This window comes from Chelon labrosus, assembly GCF_963514085.1.
Source record: "Chelon labrosus genome assembly, chromosome: 8".
NCBI classification, from domain to species: domain Eukaryota; kingdom Metazoa; phylum Chordata; class Actinopteri; order Mugiliformes; family Mugilidae; genus Chelon; species Chelon labrosus.
Window position 1 is genome coordinate 30,513,773 of NC_140358.1, and position 20,306 is coordinate 30,534,078.

General features: G+C 47.9%; 1 protein-coding gene across 1 annotated transcript; it reads left to right on the top strand.

Annotated features, from left to right (window-relative positions):
• Window positions 1-2,615: 2,615 nt before the first annotated feature.
• On the top strand, window positions 2,616-19,718 carry b4galt1l (DP-Gal:betaGlcNAc beta 1,4- galactosyltransferase, polypeptide 1, like). The gene is made up of 6 exons (XM_084550205.1): window positions 2,616-3,449; window positions 5,374-5,609; window positions 10,021-10,208; window positions 18,406-18,528; window positions 18,787-18,891; window positions 19,395-19,718. The coding sequence occupies exons 1-6, from the start codon at window positions 3,146-3,148 to the stop codon at window positions 19,522-19,524; spliced, it is 1,086 nt and encodes a 361-aa protein (XP_084406331.1). The 5' UTR covers window positions 2,616-3,145; the 3' UTR covers window positions 19,525-19,718.
• The last annotated feature ends 588 nt before the right edge of the window (window positions 19,719-20,306 follow it).

The window sequence follows — 20,306 nt, forward strand, 5'->3', positions numbered from 1 at the left end:
TTCAACTTTCTGTCACAGTTTTGGCGTCGAGAGGGCGGGGTCTGAGGGGGCGGGGTCTGAGGGGAGGGGTCTGAGGGGAGGGGCTAGTAGAGCGTGGTTTGCATATCATTTGCATATCAGCATACTGAAGAAGTAGGCTACGTCTCTTTTCCAGAACCCGCCGTCTGCTCGGAAGCCTCTGGCATGGTGGCCTTACTAAAATGTCCTGTTCACAGGGAACTTCCAAACAGCAAGTAAATCTGTTTTTTTTCTCTCTGCTCCGCTGGAACATTTTTATCGTCACCAGAAGCAAATTCGCAACTACTTGCGTTGAAGCTGAGCTAGCGGCTCAAAGATGAGCGCTGTGTGGTGTGTGTGGGGTGCTGGGGATGTCCTGCTGTTTATCATGTCAGTGTTAATGTTCCAGGCTGTTACTGTTAGCTGCTCTGGTGATGTATTATTTACCGCCAGGCCGGTGACACATGACGTTAATTTAGTTTTATTTTTGATTCCTGCATTAACCACAGGTTAAGTTAGCCAACACGGCTAATGGTTCCAGCAGACCTCTACAAAAACAACATAACGGCCGTTAAAAGTTAACCAACCAGGTCGCATGTGAATAAACATGTAAATAGCAGAAACAGATTTACTTGCTGTTTGGAAGTTCCCGGTGAACAGACCCCTCCCCTCAGACCCCGCCCCCTCAGACCCCGCCCTCTCGACGCCAAAACTGTGACAGAAAGTTGAAACTGAAAATCAGTGACAACGAAAAAAAAACTGACATGAAGAAAAAAATCTGAAGATTGTCATTGAAAAATACAAAAAAAAAATATAAGATTTTCAGATTTTAATTATTTTAATTAGTTTCTTGTTTCAGTACTGGTTTGGTTTTCTATGCCAATTTTTTTTTTTGGATGCCAAATTTTAAAGTCCCCGTTCTGGCTCCGTACAGCACATCCCAAAGATTCTCAATGAGGTTAAGGTCTGGACTCTGTGGTGGACAATCCATGTGTGGAAATGATGTCTCATGCTCCCTGAACCACTCTTTCACAATCTGAGCCCCATGAATCCTGGCATTGTCATTGTTAACTATACACACACACACACACACACACACACACACACACACACGCGCGCGCATATATGTGTACTATACAAACATTGCGCTTTATTGACACGTCTGCATACTGTAACTGTGTGTATATATCCACTGGGCTAAAAGAAGACAAAGAGAACCCAATCAAACACCTGGAACATAAACATTAGACTAAAGTGAGCCAATATTACATATCAGTTCCTCCTTGTCTCCAGTATCTGCTGTGACCTCCTTGTCACTAAATGTTTCTGGTAACTGCTGATCAGTGGTCTACAGCAGCTTGGAGGAATTTTAGCCCATTCCTCAGAACAGAACCACTTCAGTTCTGAGATGTTGGTGGGTTTCCTCACATCAACTGCTTGCTTCAGGTCCTTCCACAACATTTCTATTGGATTAAGGTCAGGACTTTGACTTGGCCGTTCCTAAACATTCATCTTGTTCTTCTTTAACCGTTCTTCTGTAGAACCACTTGTGTTCTTGGTTCTCGTTGTCTTGCTGCATGACTCAGTTTCTCTTCACATTCAGCTCATGGACAGATGTCCTGACATTTTCTTTTAGGGTTCACTGGTAGAATTCAGAAATCATTGGTCCATCAATGATGACAAGCCGTCCTGGTCCAGATGCAGCAGAACAGGCCCAAACCAGGACATTAGCGCCCCCATGTTTGATGGAGGGATGAGGTTCTGATGCTGGAATGATGCAGTGTTGGTTCATCTCCAAACATGACGCCTGTCATCTAAACCAAACCACACCTCTGAACACATGGACTCTGATTGGACCTTGAAGTTAACTTGGAATCCTAGAGGTGCACCTCTCTGATACGTAAGGAAGCAGGACTGTATAATATATATCTTTATTGTAGTCTATGGTAACAGAAAGGGTCACGGTGATATATTAAATTTTATGGAATACTGGATAAACTCATAACATTTCTCATAGAGACGAGTTATAGACAGAGGATCTGTGTTGAAAAGCAAAATAGTTCAAAAACAGCAACAGACAAAATGTTTGACATAGATTCAACATATATATAAGAAATAAATAAGAAACAACAATAAATAAGGACAAACTATAACAATAATAAAGAAATAAATCATCAAGAGAGGAAAATAGATGAAAGAATAAATGTTAATAATGTTAATGTTGGGATGTTAATAAATGTTAATAAATGAAGATGCTGGTGGTTGTACTTCCATCTCATCACCACCAGGAGGCGCCTTCTTTCTGCTTATAAACTGATCACGTGTCAAAACTCAGCTTTTATTTATTTGTCTGTGTCCCGTCATTAGAATCTTAACTTTTAGTCTCAGAGGACATTTAATTCTTTGTCTCACCTTTGTCCCACTCCTGTCTGAGCTCCCTCACCTGTTCGTGACAAAGACATCAAACACCTGAGCATTAAAACCATGCGACCATTTTATTTTATGTTATTTTATTTCATTTCATTTTATTTCATTTCATTCTATTATCAGCAGTGATCCAGTCCAGATGTGATTCTGATGAAGCACTCGTAGTAATAACAGTGATTGTGTAACCGCTGGTTTTATTTTGAAAGGTCCATCCGGAAGTGGTGGATGTTTCCGGTGACAGTTTGAAGCCTCGACAGTAAACTTTCTCTCCACAGGCGGACTTCAGCGGGACTTCAGCGGACTTCAGCGGGGCTTCCGACCTCTTCCACCCCGTTTAAACTCTTCAAACTCCCCGTTAAACTTCTCCGGTGAACCGTCCAGAGCTGCGGGACGTCCGGTGGTTTCCGTTTGCGGAGTTCCTGCCAACTTTGTACCGCTTCTTAAAAGCTGGAGCGAAGCTACCAGCGAAGCTAACTCCGCTAGCCCACTCCCCCGGAGCCTGCGCTCACATCCTCGGCTTGTTTCCGGAAGCTGCTCGGGTCAAGTTGACCGACTCTCTGCGGTAAGAACTTTGAAAGCTTGCGGGTAACTTGAGGGACATGGAGCCTGGAAGCAGCTAACAGTCAGCGGGGACCGGAGGACTCTCTCACTTCATCTTCCGCCGCCCTCCTCGCCACGTCTGCGGGGTTTTTCGCAGCATCTCCCCGGTGGTTCGGCCAGGATGCCCGCAGACGTGAACTTCAGCCTCCTCCAGCGGACCTGTAAGCTGGTGGTGCTGCTCTGCCTCCTACACATCTCCGTCACCGTCGTCTTCTACGTCCGCTCCCTGGACATCCGGTTCGCTTATGTCCAGAACCAGAAGACTCACGTTAATGGCACGCAGTCAAACCGGGTCAGGAACCCCGGCATCACCTCCCGAACCGAACCGAAGGAGGAGCTGAGAGAGGGGCCCAAACCTCCGCAGGAGAAGCCATCGGATCCGGTCAAGAAGCTGGAGCAATGTCCCGAGACGTCCCCGCTGCTCGGTGAGTACCGACCGGAACCGGAACCACAGGGTCCTGGGGCCCAGTCAGTGTCTGGTCGATCAGCTGATCAACAGACGAGACTGTCCAGTGTGTATTGTTTAGTTGTCAGAGTTCCGTGATGTCCCTGAAGTGGTCCAGGTTGTGTCAGTGAGGCGTTTAGGGACATGAGTGTTCTCTGGAAATGTGAGTGATCACAGGTCTGGAGGGGTGACCTCGATCAGCTGATCAATCAATCGATCAGCTGATCAATCAATCAATCAGCTGATCAATCAATCAATCAATCAGCTGATCAATCAATCAATCAGCTGATCAATCAATCGATCAATCAGCTGTCTCCTGTCTCCAGAATACAATCTGTGTTTCCAGATGTGATGTATGTGGACCAATCAGAGCCTCAGGATGATGCCCCTCCCCTTCTGCCCCCTCCTCTGTGTTCTGGTTCTCTTCTGGTCTGTGACCGGGTCAGGCTGCTTCTCACTAGGTCTCAGTTCTTCATGTTTGTTGTTCTGAAGGTTTCTGTTTCCTCAGCTGTGACCCAGAACCCTTCAGAGTGCTAATCAGAGTAATCAGAGTACTCCACAGTACTCCACAGTAACCAGAGTACTCCACAGTACTCCACAGTAACCAGAGTACTCCACAGTACTCCACAGTACTCCACAGTAACCACAGTACTCCACAATAACCACAGTACTCCGCAGTACTCCACAGTAACCACAGTACTCCGCAGTACTCCACAGTAACCAGAGTACTCCACAGTACTCCACAGTACTCCACAGTACTCCACAGTAACCACAGTACTCCACAGTACTCCACAGTACTCCACAATAACCACAGTACTCCACAGTACTCCACAGTACTCCACAGTAACCAGAGTACTCCACAGTACTCCACAGTACTCCACAGTAACCACAGTACTCCACAATAACCACAGTACTCCACAGTACTCCACAGTAACCAGAGTACTCCAGAGTACTCCAGAGTACTCCACAGTACTCCACAGTACTCCACAGTAACCACAGTACTCCACAATAACCACAGTACTCCACAGTACTCCACAGTAACCAGAGTACTCCACAGTACTCCACAGTACTCCACAGTAACCAGAGTACTCCAGAGTACTCCACAGTACTCCACAGTAACCAGAGTACTCCACAGTACTCCACAGTAACCAGAGTACTCCACAGTACTCCACAATAACCACAGTACTCCACAGTACTCCACAGTACTCCACAGTAACCAGAGTACTCCACAGTACTCCACAGTACTCCACAGTACTCCACAATAACCACAGTACTCCACAGTACTCCACAGTACTCCACAGTAACCAGAGTACTCCACAGTACTCCACAGTACTCCACAGTACTCCACAATAACCACAGTACTCCACAGTACTCCACAGTACTCCACAGTAACCAGAGTACTCCACAGTACTCCACAGTACTCCACAGTAACCACAGTACTCCACAGTACTCCACAGTACTCCACAGTAACCAGAGTACTCCACAGTACTCCACAGTACTCCACAGTAACCAGAGTACTCCACAGTACTCCACAGTACTCCACAGTACTCCACAGTAACCAGAGTACTCCACAGTACTCCACAGTACTCCACAGTACTCCACAGTACTCCACAATAACCACAGTACTCCACAGTACTCCACAGTACTCCACAGTACTCCACAGTAACCAGAGTACTCCACAGTACTCCACAGTACTCCACAGTAACCACAGTACTCCACAGTACTCCACAGTAACCACAGTACTCCACAGTACTCCACAGTAACCAGAGTACTCCACAGTACTCCACAGTACTCCACAGTACTCCACAGTAACCAGAGTACTCCACAGTACTCCACAGTAGTCAGATTACTCCGCAGTAGTCAGATTACTCCCCGTGGCTGACGGCTGTGGTGTCTGTTTTCAGTGGGTCCTCTGCGGGTGGAGTTCAACACCCCCGTCAGCCTGGAGCAGATCCACAGAGACAACCCCAACGTGGAGCGTGGCGGACGCTTCAGGCCCAGAGACTGTGAGGCGCTGCAGAAGGTCGCCATCATCATCCCCTTCCGCAAACGAGACGAGCACCTCAAGTTCTGGCTCCACTACCTGCACCCCATCCTGCAGAGGCAGCAGCTGGACTATGGGGTCTACGTCATCAACCAGGTAGGCCCTGGGGTCACAGGGGGGGTCACAGGGGGGTCACAGGGAGGTCACAGGGGGGTGTGGCCTGGTGTTAGAGCTTTTCTACCTGGACTCAACCTGCCGACACCAGGTGATACAGTCATATATAAATGAAACCAGGGTTCTAGAGGAGCTGCTAACAGAAGTAGTTCCATGATTGGCTGAGGGTGGGTCACTGAAAAGGTCCTGCATAGATCCAGGATATATCCAGGAGGAGGTCCTGAAACCTAAGGAGGTAAAACTGAGACACATGGATCCGGTCCAGACACTCTGTTTGTGTCGCATCATTAACTTTCAGTGACTGAGAACAGGTTCGTCTGGAAGCTGCTCTAGTTACACACCTGTTTGTTCTGCATGTGGTTAACACCAGCTCTTTGTTACCGTCTGTTTATTACCGTCTGTTTATTACTGTCTGGTTCTTACTGTCTGTTTATTACTGTCTGGTTCTTATTACTGTTTATTACTGTCTGGTTCTTACTGTCTGGTTCTTACCGTCTGTTTATTACTGTCTGTTTATTACCGTCTGGTTCTTACTGTCTGTTTATTACTGTCTGTTTATTACTGTCTGGTTCTTACCGTCTGTTTATTACTGTCTGGTTCTTACTGTCTGGTTCTTACTGTCTGTTTATTACTGTCTGTTTATTATCGTCTGGTTCTTACTGTCTGTTTATTACTGTCTGGTTCTTACCGTCTGTTTATTACCGTCTGTTTATTACTGTCTGGTTCTTACTGTCTGTTTATTACTGTCTGGTTCTTATTACTGTTTATTACTGTCTGGTTCTTACTGTCTGGTTCTTACCGTCTGTTTATTACTGTCTGTTTATTACCGTCTGGTTCTTACTGTCTGTTTATTACTGTCTGTTTATTACTGTCTGGTTCTTACCGTCTGGTTCTTACTGTCTGGTTCTTACTGTCTGTTTATTACTGTCTGTTTATTATCGTCTGGTTCTTACTGTCTGTTTATTACTGTCTGTTTATTATCGTCTGGTTCTTACTGTCTGTTTATTACTGTCTGGTTCTTACTGTCTGGTTCTTACTGTCTGTTTATTACTGTCTGGTTCTTACTGTCTGTTTATTACTGTCTGTTTATTACTGTCCGGTTCTTACTGTCTGTTTATTATCGTCTGTTTATTACCGTCTGGTTCTTATCGTCTGGTTCTTACTGTCTGTTTATTATCGTCTGGTTCTTACTGTCTGTTTATTACTGTCTGTTTATTATCGTCTGCTTCTTACGTCTGTTTATTACTGTCTGTTTATTATCGTCTGTTTTAATACCGTCTCTTTATTACTGCCTGGTTCTTACTGTCTGTTTATTACTGTCTGGTTCTTACTGTCTATTACTGTCTGTTTATTATCGTCTGGTTCTTACTGTCTGGTTCTTACCGTCTGTTTGTTATCGTCTGTTTATTATCGTCTGGTTCTTACTGTCTGTTTATTACTGTCTGTTTATTATCGTCTGCTTCTTACGTCTGTTTATTACTGTCTGTTTATTATCGTCTGTTTATTACCGTCTCTTTATTACTGTCTGGTTCTTACTGTCTGGTTCTTACTGTCTGTTTATTACTGTCTGTTTATTATCGTCTGGTTCTTACGTCTGTTTATTACTGTCTGTTTATTATCGTCTGTTTATTACCGTCTCTTTATTACTGCCTGGTTCTTACTGTCTGTTTATTACTGTCTGGTTCTTACTGTCTGGTTCTTACCGTCTGTTTGTTATCGTCTGTTTATTATCGTCTGGTTCTTACTGTCTGTTTATTACTGTCTGGTTCTTACCGTCTGTTTATTACTGTCTGGTTATTACTGTCTGGTTCTTACCGTCTGTTTATTACCGTCAGGTTCTTACTGTCTGTTTATTACTGTCTGGTTCTTACTGTCTGTTTAGTGCCGTCTGGTTCTTACCATCTGTTTATTACCGTCAGGTTCTTACTGTCTGTTTATTACTGTCTGGTTCTTACCGTCTGGTTCTTACTGTCTGTTTATTATCGTCTGGTTCTTACTGTCTGGTTCTTACTGTCTGTTTAGTGCAGTCTGGTTCTTACTGTCTGTTTATTACCGTCTGGTTCTTACTGTCTGTTTATTACCGTTTATTACGTTCTTGCCGTAAGAACCAGACGGCACTAAACAGACAGTAAGAACCAGACGGCACTAAACAGACAGTAATAAACAGACAGTAAGAACCAGACGGTAATAAACAGACCGCACTAAACAGACGGTAAGAACCAGACGGTAATAAACAGACGGTAATAAACAGACAGTAAAAACCAGACGGCAATAAACAGACGGTAAGAACCAGACGGCACTAAACAGACAGTAAGAACCAGACGGAATTACCGTCTGTTTATTACCGTCTGGTTCTTACTGTCTGTTTAGTCCCGTCTGTTTATTACCGTCTGGTTCTTACTGTCTGTTTATTACCGTCTGGTTTTTACTGTCTGTTTATTACAGTCTGGTTCTTACTGTCTGTTTATTACCGTCTGGTTCTTACTGTCTGTTTAGTGCGGTCTGTTTATTACCGTCTGGTTCTTACTGTCTGTTTATTACTGTCTGTTTAGTGCCGTCTGGTTCTTACTGTCTGTTTAGTGCCGTCTGTTTATTACCGTCTGGTTCTTACTGTCTGGTTCTTACTGTCTGTTTAGTGCCGTCTGGTTCTTACTGTCTGGTTCTTACTGTCTGTTTATTACCGTCTGGTTCTTACTGTCTGTTTATTACCGTCTGGTTCTTACTGTCTGGTTCTTACTGTCTGTTTAGTGCCGTCTGTTTATTATCGTCTGTTTATTATCGTCTGGTTCTTACTGTCTGTCAGTCCGAGTCAGAGATAATGAACCTGAACATCTGTCTGTTCTACCTGTCGACTCGTTAACAGACTCGTTAACAGACTGATGTGGACTCGTTAACAGACTTGTTAACAGACTGATGTGGACTCGTGAACAGACTCGTTAACAGACTGTTGTGGACTCGTTAACAGACTTGTTAACAGACTGATGTGGACTCGTGAACAGACTCGTTAACAGACTGATGTGGACTCGTTAACAGACTGATGTGGACTCGTTAACAGACTCGTTAACAGACTCGTTAACAGACTGATGTGGACTCGTTAACAGACTCGTTAACAGACTCGTTAACAGACTGATGTGGACTCGTTAACAGACTCGTTTGATGAGATGTGATGTCACTTTACTTCTTCTACTGAGCTTTGTTTGTGACTCACAGTTTTTCTTCTTCTCTCTTGTCTGTCTTCCTCTTTCTCCTCGTCTTCCTCCTCCTCCAGTTATTCTTCCTCCTCCTCTTCGTCTCCCTCTCCCCCTCCACCTCCTCCTTTTAGTTCCTCCTCACTCTGCTTCTCTCACCGCCCCCCTCCCTCCTCACCCCTTCCTCTGCATGTCAGGCATCTTGACCAATGGCTGTGGTCGCTGGAGACGCTGGCCCCGCCTCCTGCTTGGTCTCGACCAATAGCAGCGGGTGTTTTCTGATGGTCTCATGGTAAAACAGGCTTCTTTCTCTGCTGCTCTGTCTTTCAGGTCTTCTCTGTCTCACTAACCTCTGAGGTCATGTGGTCATGTGACCTCCAGATATAAATGACACACCTGGAGGAGCTAACGCTGCAGTCTAGCCCAGTGGTTTTCAAAGTGGGGGCCACCAGGGGGGCCTCCGGGGGGCCACCAGGGGGGCCTCCGGGGGGCCACAGGGGGGCCTCCGGGGGGCCTCAGGGGGGCCGCCCAGACAGTTGAAGGGAAGATAAGAAAAAAAAAATTGCAAAATAAAAAAATAAAATCTAATTATTTTTAATCATTATTATTATATAGTGAATAAAGAAGGTGATGTTTCGTAGCAGTGTCTGTGGGTTTACTCAGGGGGTCCCCGGCCAGAACCCAGTGCTGTTTCGGGGGGGCCTTGGCATGGACAAGTTTGGGAACCCCTGGTCTAGCCCATATAGCACATAGGTACACCGGTTAGCTCAGACAAACTCCTCACACCTGGGAGCCCAGCTCAGGTGTTGGTTACCTAGCAACGGGGCCTCTGTTTACTGCTGTGTCCTAGAAACCTGAGTCAGTCATTATGAGGTATTTCATTATTGTAATTCCTCAGAATTAGAATCCAGACTTTAGATAAGAACTGATGTAATACGAGACGACAGAACCTGACAGACAGGTGGGTTTGAATGTCAGGCTAACCTGCTGTACCTGCTGTACCTGCTGTACCTGCTGTGAGGACCGTAGAGTTTAAATATTAACGGATGAGTTCAGAGTTAATTCTCATCAAGGAGAATAATAAATAAAAGAACAATAAGCCAATAAATAACCAATAAAGAGTTTTAAAGCTGGAGGACAGGACAGATCTTAAGCCTTCAGGATGTATTTACACTCTGATAACGTCCAGGTGTCTGTGTCTCCAGGATGGAGAAGAGACCTTTAACCGAGCCAAGCTGCTGAATGTGGGCTACATGGAGGCTCTGAAGGAGTATGACTACAACTGCTTCGTCTTCAGCGACGTGGACCTCATCCCCATGGACGACCGCAACACCTACAGGTGCTTCAGCCAACCGCGACACCTGTCGGTGTCCATGGATAAGTTCGGCTTCAGGTGAGGAACCCTCCTCTCTGTATCTTGGTTAGATGATGGTGGTGAGGAGCATGGAGGCTAGAGGCTGGAGGCTGGAGTCTGGAGGCTAGAGGCTGGAGGCTAGGGGCTGGAGGCTGGAGGCTGGAGTCTGGAGGCTAGAGGCTGGAGGCTAGGGGCTAGGGGCTGGAGGCTGGAGGCTAGGGGCTGGAGGCTAGAGGCTGGAGGCTAGAGGCTGGGGGCTGGAGGCTAGAGGCTAGGGGCTGGAGGCTAGAGGCTAGAGGCTGGAGGCTGGAGGCTAGAGGCTAGAGGCTGGAGGCTAGAGGCTGGAGTCTGGAGGCTAGGGACTGGAGGCTAGGGGCTGGAGGCTGGAAGCTGGAGGCTAGAGGCTGGAGGCTGGAGGCTGGGGCCTGGAGGCTGGAGGCTGGAGGCTGGAGGCTAGGGGCTGGAGGCTAGGGGATGGGGGCTGGGGGCTAGAGGCTGGAGGCTGGAGGCTGGAGGCTAGGGCCTGGAGGCTGGAGGCTGGGGGCTAGGGGCTGGAGGCTGGAGGCTGGAGGCTGGAGGCTGGAGGCTAGGGGATGGAGGCTGGAGGCTAGGGGCTGGAGGCTGGAGGCTAGGGGATGGGGGATGGGGGCTAGAGGCTGGAGGCTGGAGGCTGGAGGCTAGAGGCTAGAGGCTGGAGGCTGGAGGCTGGGGGCTAGGGGCTGGAGGCTGGAGGCTGGAGGCTAGGGGCTGGAGGCTAGGGGCTAGAGGCTGGAGGCTAGGGGCTGGAGGCTGGGGGCTAGAGGCTGGAGGCTGGGGGCTAGAGGCTAGAGGCTGGGGGATGGGGGTTGGAGGCTAGAGGCTGGAGGCTGGAGGCTAGAGGCTGGAGGCTGGAGGCTGGAGGCTGGGGGATGGGGGATGGAGGCTAGAGGCTAGAGGCTAGAGGCTGGAGGCTGGAGGCTAGAGGCTGGAGGCTAGAGGCTAGAGGCTAGGGGCTAGAGGCTAGGGGCTGGATGCTAGAGGCTGGAGGCTAGAGGCTAGGGGCTGGAGGCTAGAGGCTGGAGGCTGGAGGCTGGAGGCTAGAGGCTGGAGGCTAGGGGCTGGAGGCTAGGGGCTAGAGGCTGGAGGCTAGGGGCTGGAGGCTGGAGGCTGGAGGCTAGGGGCTGGAGGCTGGAGGCTAGGGGCTAGAGGCTAGAGGCTAGGGGCTGGAGGCTGGAGGCTAGAGGCTAGAGGCTGGAGGCTAGGGGCTAGGGGCTGGAGGCTGGAGGCTAGGGGCTAGAGGCTAGGGGCTGGAGGCTAGAGGCTGGAGGCTAGGGGCTGGAGGCTAGGGGCTAGGGGCTAGGGGCTGGAGGCTAGGGGCTGGAGGCTAGGGGCTAGGGGCTGGAGGCTAGAGGCTAGAGGCTGGAGGCTAGGGGCTGGAGGCTGGGGGCTGGAGGCTGGAGGCTAGTGGTTGGAGGCTGGAGGCTGGAGGCTGGAGGCTAGGGGCTGGAGGCTAGAGGCTAGAGGCTGGAGGCTAGGGGCTAGGGGCTAGAGGCTAGGGGCTAGGGGCTGGAGGCTAGAGGCTAGAGGCTGGAGGCTAGGGGCTGGAGGCTGGGGGCTGGAGGCTGGAGGCTAGTGGTTGGAGGCTGGAGGCTGGAGGCTGGAGGCTAGGGGCTGGAGGCTAGGGGCTAGAGGCTGGAGGCTAGGGGCTAGGGGCTAGAGGCTAGGGGCTAGGGGCTGGAGGCTGGAGGCTAGAGGCTAGGGGCTAGAGGTTAGAGGCTGGAGGCTGGAGGCTAGGGGCTAGGGGCTAGGGGCTGGAGGCTGGAGGCTAGGGGCTGGAGGCTGGAGGCTAGGGGCTGGGGGCTGGAGGCTGGAGGCTGGGGGCTGGAGGCTAGAGGCTGGAGGCTGGAGGCTAGAGGCTGGAGGCTAGGGGCTGGGGGCTGGAGGCTAGAGGCTGGAGGCTAGGGGCTAGAGGCTAGGGGCTAGAGGCTAGAGGCTAAAGGCTAGGGGCTGGAGGCTGGAGGCTAGAGGCTGGAGGCTAGGGGCTAGAGGCTAGAGGCTGGAGGCTAGGGGCTAGGGGCTAGGGGCTAGAGGCTAGAGGCTAGAGGCTGGAGGCTAGGGGCTGGAGGCTAGAGGCTAGGGGCTGGAGGCTGGAGGCTGGAGGCTAGGGGCTGGAGGCTAGAGGCTGGAGGCTGGAGGCTAGAGGCTGGAGTCTGGAGGCTGGAGTCTGGAGGCTAGGGGCTAGGGGCTAGAGGCTGGAGGCTGGAGGCTAGGGGCTGGAGGCTAGGGGCTAGAGGCTGGAGTCTGGAGGCTGGAGTCTGGGGGCTAGAGGCTAGGGGCTAGAGGCTGGAGGCTGGAGGCTGGAGGCTAGGGGCTGGAGGCTGGAGTCTGGAGGCTAGGGGCTAGGGGCTGGAGGCTAGAGGCTAGAGTCTGGAGTCTGGAGGCTAGGGGCTGGAGGCTGGGGGCTAGGGGCTAGGGGCTAGGGGCTAGAGGCTAGGGGCTAGAGGCTAGAGGCTGGAGGCTGGAGGCTAGGGGCTGGAGGCTAGGGGCTGGAGGCTGGAGGCTAGAGACTGGAGGCTGGAGGTTGGAGGCTGGAGGCTAGAGGCTGGGGGCTGGGGGCTGGAGGCTGGAGGCTAGAGGCTGGAGGCTAGGGGCTAGAGGCTGGAGGCTAGGGGCTGGAGGCTAGAGGCTAGAGGTTGGAGGCTGGGGGCTGGAGGCTGGGGGCTAGAGGCTGGAGGCTAGAGGCTGGAGGCTAGAGGCTGGAGGCTGGAGGCTGGAGCTGGGGCGGGTAGTTCATAGTATATATCTTGGAGGGCCGTGTCAATAGGCTGAACTCAACGCTGCGCCCTCAGTCAAACTTAAAGCTTGAAACGTTTTATTAACAATGAACACATTCTCTTATAAAGTGTGGTTAATTAAATCTGAAATGAAATCTGTACCAGTTAACTTTTAAAATATAAACAAGTTTATTTATTTATTAACTGTTAATCTATTAGTATGATTTGTGTTTTTAAATGACCATATATAATATTTATATTGGCTAATACTACTGTATATTAAATAAATGATCATTCATGAACCACACATGTCAAACTCAAGGCCCAGAACTGGATCAGGCAAGATAATATTTTATTTTATATTTTACCAGTTAGCAGACAACGGGCTAAATCTGTTAGCCGTGTGTGCTACTGACTGTAAATGACAACACTGCAGCTACACACCAGTCTGTTAGCATACATGCTAATATACAGACACACTGGAAGTGACCATTAGCCAAATAACGGCAGCATGTTTAACACGGTATTAGCATTAGCATGCTAACTTAGGTTACCATGAAAAGAAAAAGTTCTGTCCGGATGATCTGTCGAGAACAAACAAGGTTCACGGAGCCGGTCAGAGTCAGAGTGTTCCAGTCCACTGACTACAATGTCATAATATTAGGAACACCTGTCAGTTTAATAGAAGTGAGTACAACATGAAACACAGTGGAATCAACAGCACTAGTGTACCTAATGAAGTGGCCAGTCAGCTGTTGTTTATTGACAATGAACGAAGCAGAGACAATGGAGGAGGAGGTGAAAGAACAGTTAGTGCTGAGTCAGCGTTAATGCTGGAGGGGCATGCCAGCTTTGGGTGGATCCACTTCCTGCTGGGGGGGGGGGGGGGCTGACAGCACAGAGGAACAGATGAAACTCCACCATCTGTCAGACACTTCCTGTTTCCTGTTGAGGCATTATGGCGTGACTGTAAGACTGAGTCACTGCTGAACACACTGCTCTGATTATTAATAAAGAACATTCCTCATCAATCGAGTTAATAAGTACAGGAGCCTTCCATCAATCTAGTTAATAAGTACAGGAGCCTTTATCAGCGTCTGATGATGTGTCCTTGTTCATTGTTGAAAGTGAAGCAGGAAGTAGAAGTAGTAAATAACAAAGGCGCAGCGCTGACTAACCCTGTCACATTAATCAATAAATCAAATCGGACGATAAATGGAAACGAACTCAATCATTGTTCCAGCCTCCATATATGTCCATGTGCGTACGTGTTGTTCCTCGTCTCTCTACCAAACAGGCTGGATGACAAGAGGGTTCACTCTGTGCATCGGTCTCAGCACCTGGACGCGTTGGTTCCACAGATAATGGATGGAGTGAGCCCTCCTGTCAGTCATCCACCTGAAACACAACCATCCACCTGAAACACAACCATCCAGTTTTACAGCTGAGAATAAAAACCTGCAGCTCTAGAATCAGAGGAGGCTTCGCGCCGACAGTCAACACTCACTGAGGCGTTAAACAGAATGAACTGGTGTCTGACAGAGTGAAGTTCTCTACGTCACTGTAGAAACGCAGCTTTGTTGAAAAGCAGCATTTAGAGAAATGCTACAAACATTTAACAAACAGCTGTTATTTGTGTTTGTTTTATTTATTTAGGATATTTAAAAGTTCTTGACATTCCAAATACAATGTTATTATGCCATATTATCATTACATTAGTGAAAAATAATAATGTTGATAATAATATCGTTTATCTGCAATAAACTGTGGGACAGTATATGGTCCAGCGTTGTTACAGGGCGAGCCAGACTGAGCGTTGGTCCGTTACAGCCTCAGTAGTTTAGATGGAGCCAGTGTTTCCCACACATAGACGAATCTGTGGCGCACCACAGACCAAAAAAATAAAAATAAAAAAAAAAAATGATTCAACACCGACCGTCACATATTGCGTTTCGTTATTCTTTTTTTACGCTATTTAAAACACGCAGCGTATTCGTTCAGCTGCATTACCTTTCCCTGCTCTCTCTTCGTCTCTCTGTCACTCACGCGTCTCTCTCTCTCCCCTCCGTGCACACCACGTCTGTCTGGATTAGAGTGCGGATCAGGCCGCATTTTTCTGTCCGAGCCCGGCCCGCGTCCGACAGAGCAGTAACCGAACCCGACCCGAGCCCGACAGGCATTAAGATATTTATGTCCGAGCCCGACCCCAGCCCGACACAGTTAAAATCTAATTTTTTTCTCATACTAATGACACATGCACTTTTTTGTGTGGAAATCCCGCTTTTATTAAGCAACTGTAGGAAGGCGTTCGGAAATGTCAACAGATGAGCGCATCAGCGCACACGGGGCAAAAAGCGCCGTTATAACACAGGCGCACACATGTAGCTTAATACGCACGTCTTTCGTTGTCCTGGCTAGTTTGACACAAACCTCCACCTCCAACCCCCCCCCGGCCGACCACCACACATTGCTTTCAAATCTGTGGGAAACACTGGGAGCTCAACGCTGACCTTCACTGCTGCATCTTTGTTAAACTCATCCTGCTGCTTTGAATCCTTGGACAGCTCCTTGTTCTTCTTGGAGGCTAAAGTTAGCATATTTAGCTCCGTCGTACATCTTACTCCCGTCGCCACCAACACGTTAGACATGAAGCACAAACACATCTTTCATTGAACTTCTTCATCTGCCTCTTGTTGGTCATGTTGGGATTCATTCCTTCATTCTTTCATTCACCATCCAGGTGAACTGGTTTGGTCCTGACTCTGGACTCATGGGTAATGTAGTGATTCAGGAGCCCAGACTCTGTAGTAGACTATGCAGATGCTTTAATGGCGGCCCGCGGGCCGTATGCGGCAATGCAGACGCCGCCTCGTACACGCTTCCACCGGGTCTTCTCCACCAGTGAAGAAGAGACGTTGAGCCGTGGCTCAGAGCGGAGGAGAGAGAAAACTTGATCGAGAAAATCGTGTCTTTCAGGTGAAAGAAGATTATCTGTTCACAGAATGTAAAGACAAACCTATGTGCTTATTCTGCTTAGAGACGTTATCTGACATGAAAGATTTCACTTTAAGTCGCCGCTACAACACGTTGCACAAAGTTAAATACGAGAAGTATACTGAAGCTGCAAGGGCTGCTATGGTAGCGGACCTTAAATCAGAAGTACACAAACAACAGCGACTTTTTACCAGTGGCCACTGCTGGTAGTGGTGAGGTAGAGACAGGGACAATGTTTAACTCTTTATTAGTGTAAAAATGCACAAATTAATAAATAAAAAATCACAGTAAGTGGTTATTTTTTATTTACTTCAATAAACACATATATATACAGTCATGGACGAAAGTATTGGCACCCCTGGAACTTTTCCAGAAAATGCACCATTTCTCCCAGAAAAAGTGTTGAAATTACAAATGTTTTGGTATACACGTTTATTTCCTTTAAGTGCATTGGGACAACACAAAAAAGCAGAAGAAAAAAGCCAAATTTGAGATAATTTTACACAAAACTCAAAAATTGACTGGACAAAATCATTGGCACCCTCAACTTAATATTTGGTTGCACACCCTTTGGACAAAATAACCGAAACCAATCGCTTCCTATAACCATCAACAAGTTTCTTACACCTCTCAACTGGAATTTTGGACCACTCTTCTTTTGCAAACTGTTCCAGGTCTCAGATTTGAAGGGTGCCTTCTCGCAACAGCAATTTTTAGATCTTTCCATAGGTGTTCTATGGGATTTAGATCCGGACTCATTGCTGGCCACTTCAGAATTCTCCAGCGCTTTGTCTCCAACCATTTCTGGGTGCTTTGTGAGGTGTGTTTTGGATCATTGTCCTGCTGGAACACCCATGACCTCTGATGCAGACCCAGCTTTCTGACACTAGGCCCTACATTACGGGCCAGAATGTTTTGATAGTCTCCAGATTTCATGATTCCTTGCACACAATCAATGCACCCAGTCCCAGAGGCAGCAAAACAACCCCAAAACATCTTTCAACCCCCACCGTATTTGACTGTAGGTACCGTGTTCTTTTCTTTGTAGGCCTCATTCGGTTTTCTGTAAACAGTAGAATGACGTGCTTTGCTAAAAAGCTCTACCTTAGTCTCATCTGTCCACAAAACATTGTCCCAGAAGGATTGAGGCTTACTCAGGTATGTTCTTGCAAACTGCAGTCTTGCTTTTTTATGCCTCTGTGTCAGAAGTGGGGTTCTCCTCGGTCTCCTGCCATAGCGCTTCATCTCATTCAGACGACGACGTATTGTTCGAGCTGACACCGTTGCACCCTGAGTCTGCAAGACAGCCTGAATTTGTGTGGAAGTTGACTGAGGTTGTTTATCCACCATTCGAACAATTCTGCGTTGCATTCTTGCATCAATTTTTCTCTTTCGTCCACGTCCAGGGAGATTTGCCACAGTTCCATGGGTTAAAAACTTCTTGATTATATTGCGCACAGTTGACAAAGGAACTTTAAGATCTCTGGAGATTGACTTGTAACCTTGAGATTGTTGATATTTTTCCGCAATTTTGCTTCTTAAGTCCTCAGACAATTCTCGCCTCTTCTTGCTCTTCTCCATGCTTGGTGTGGCATACACAACACCACAAAGGTTGAGTCAACTTTTATACATTCCAACTGGCTTCAGTTTTGATTTCTATATTGCCAGCACCTGTTACTTGCCACAGGTGAGTTTAAATGAGGATCACATGCTTGAAATGAAATTATTTACCCACAGTTTTAATAGGGTGCCAATGATTTTGTCCAGTCAATTTTTGAGTTTTGTGTAAAATTATGTCAAATTTGGCTTTTTTCTTCTGCTTTTTTGTGTTGTCCCAATGCACTTAAAGGAAATAAACGTGTATACCAAAACATTTGTAATTTCAACACTTTTTCTGGGAGAAATGGTGCATTTTCTGGAAAAGTTCCAGGGGTGCCAATACTTTCGTCCGTGACTGTATATACACACAGACACACAGACACACACAAACATATTTAAAATGTCAGTTTTATCATATCTGTCGTCAATGACGGAAAACATTCGGTTAACGGGACCCTGCATTAGAAATAATCTGCTACGCTGATACGTTGCTGAACATGACACAGATTACAACATTTTACTGTTTCATTAGCCTCTTAGCCATTAGCTTGTATAACAGCCTCCATTAGCATATGTATGTAGTTACTCACCCAGCCATGCTCATGCTGCTCTCTGTCCAACACTGATGCAGGTTTGTTTTCTGACACAGAACTCATCTGTTAAATCTTTAAGTTAACTTTTGTTCAGGACAGATATGTATCTGAGGGTTCGTCCGTCCTCAGCTTCTCTTCAGTGTCTCTTTGTTTCTCTATCAAATGTAAACGTAGGTAATCCTCTCAGATCATTGTTCATTGTATTTTAGCATGTTGCTACGTTGGGTAATGTAGTTTATGGTTGGTGAAGCTCAGCGGGCCACATGTGATGACCCGTGTCTGTCATGTGACCTGCAGGTTACCCTATAACCAATACTTCGGAGGCGTGTCGTCCATGAGCAAAGAGCAGTACCTGAAGATCAACGGCTTCCCCAACAACTACTGGGGCTGGGGGGGGGAGGACGACGACATCTACAACAGGTACGCACGTACACGACCCGCCGGCCAATCACAGACCTCCCACCTGATCAGCTGAGTTTGACAAAGCCGAATGAACTCAGACCAGACATGAACAAAATGTCTGAAATCTGATTGGTTGATTGTTTAATGACTCGTTCTGTGATTCCTCAGTGAAGAGGCAGTCTCAGCGGTTTAAAGACTTTTATTGTGAAAGGGCCTGTCAGGGAGCGTACCAGTGGACAGGAAGTAGGAGCTCACTTCCTGTGGTTGTGTTTTCAGGCTGGCGTCTAAAGGGATGTCCATCTCCAGACCCAACGGCGAGGTGGGGAAGTGCCGGATGATCCGACATGACCGGGACAAGCAGAACGATCCGAACCCTCAGAGGTGACGCCTTGGTCTAGAACCGTGGTTCTCAAACTGAGAAGCTTCCGCTTTAAAGAGCAAAGAGGACGATGACAGGATCAGCATCAGAGGCTGAAACAGATGTTAGGATCTTTTCAGACACGTTCAACTAAAATTGCAGCAACTTTAAAAGATGGTGGCGCTAACGCAACGTCATCGTAGCACAGCGGTTGTGGAGATAAAAGTAGAACACCAGTCATTTGAATTAAATTGTAATAAATTTACACAGGACATGAATAACAAAGAGCTCCGGCTCAGGAGCAGATATCTGAGGTAAGAGGTCACCAGCTACCGGCTAGGTGTGCACTGACGCTGCAAGGTTACTTCTTCTAACCCATTCCACTTTTCATCTCACGCACCCCTAGAGGCAGCCAGCGCACCCCTGGGGGTCAGCACACCACACTTTGGGAATCCCTGGTTTAGAACATGTGACCGGATCAGTAAGGTCAGTAACTGACCACAGGTTCTGCTGTTTCCTGTTTCAGGTTCGACCGGATCGCCCACACCAAACAGACCATGTACCGGGACGGCATCAACTCCCTGTCCTACCGAGTGGTGAGCGTGGACAAGCAGGACCTGTTCACCAGGATCACAGTGGACGTGGGCAAGCCCTGACGGGGGGTCTGGTTCTGGTCTGCCCAGACAGACTGAGACTCATGGGACTGGACCAACCAATCAGACGCTGACGCTGCTGCAACACTTCCTGAACAAGCCTTTTATTTTGAAATTGTAATGGACAATCGGCCCTGTGGGGTCACATGGTCGGGGCCTTGCTGGTGTGAGATTATGGGTAATTAATGGGGGGGGGGGGGGGGGGGTGGTGGTGGTGGTGGTGGTGGTGGGGATCTGGTTCTAGACTCAGGCAGAACCAGAGAGTGGACCTGGAGTTGAGGTTCTGATGTTCTGGTTCTAAGCCCACATACTCTAGAACCAGGTCCAGGTCCAAACCAGCCTCCAGTGTGTGTGTGTGTGTGTGTGTGTGTGTGTGATGAAGTGATTGATAATCAGTAATGTTGATCAGTGATTCCTGACCAGCTTTAAACCAATCACAGCTCTGATCTGTCACTGTTACAGGCTGATGTCACTGTTACAGAGTTACTGATGGATCATGGAGCTGAAGCTGTAAACCCCCTGACTGACTGTTACTGACTGTTACTGACTGACTGTTTACTGACTGTTACTGACTGTCACTGACTGACTGTTTGCTAACTGTTACTGACTGTTTGCTAACTGTTACTGACTGTTTGCTGGCTGTTACTGACTGACTGTTTGCTGACTGTTTGCTGACTGGCTGTTACTGACTGACTGTTTGCTGACTGTTTGCTGACTGACTGTTTGCTGGCTGTTTGCTGACTGACTGTTTGCTGGCTGTTTGCTGACTGACTGTTACTGACTGA

Coding starts and splice junctions, on each gene's coding strand:
- b4galt1l (XM_084550205.1), top strand. CDS start 3,146: ATGCCCGCAGACGTGAACTTCAGCCTCCTCCAGCGGACCTGTAAGCTG. Junction 5,610..10,020: donor GGGTCTACGTCATCAACCAG/GTAGGCCCTGGG, acceptor CTGTGTCTCCAG/GATGGAGAAGAGACCTTTAA. Junction 10,209..18,405: donor ATGGATAAGTTCGGCTTCAG/GTGAGGAACCCT, acceptor TGTGACCTGCAG/GTTACCCTATAACCAATACT.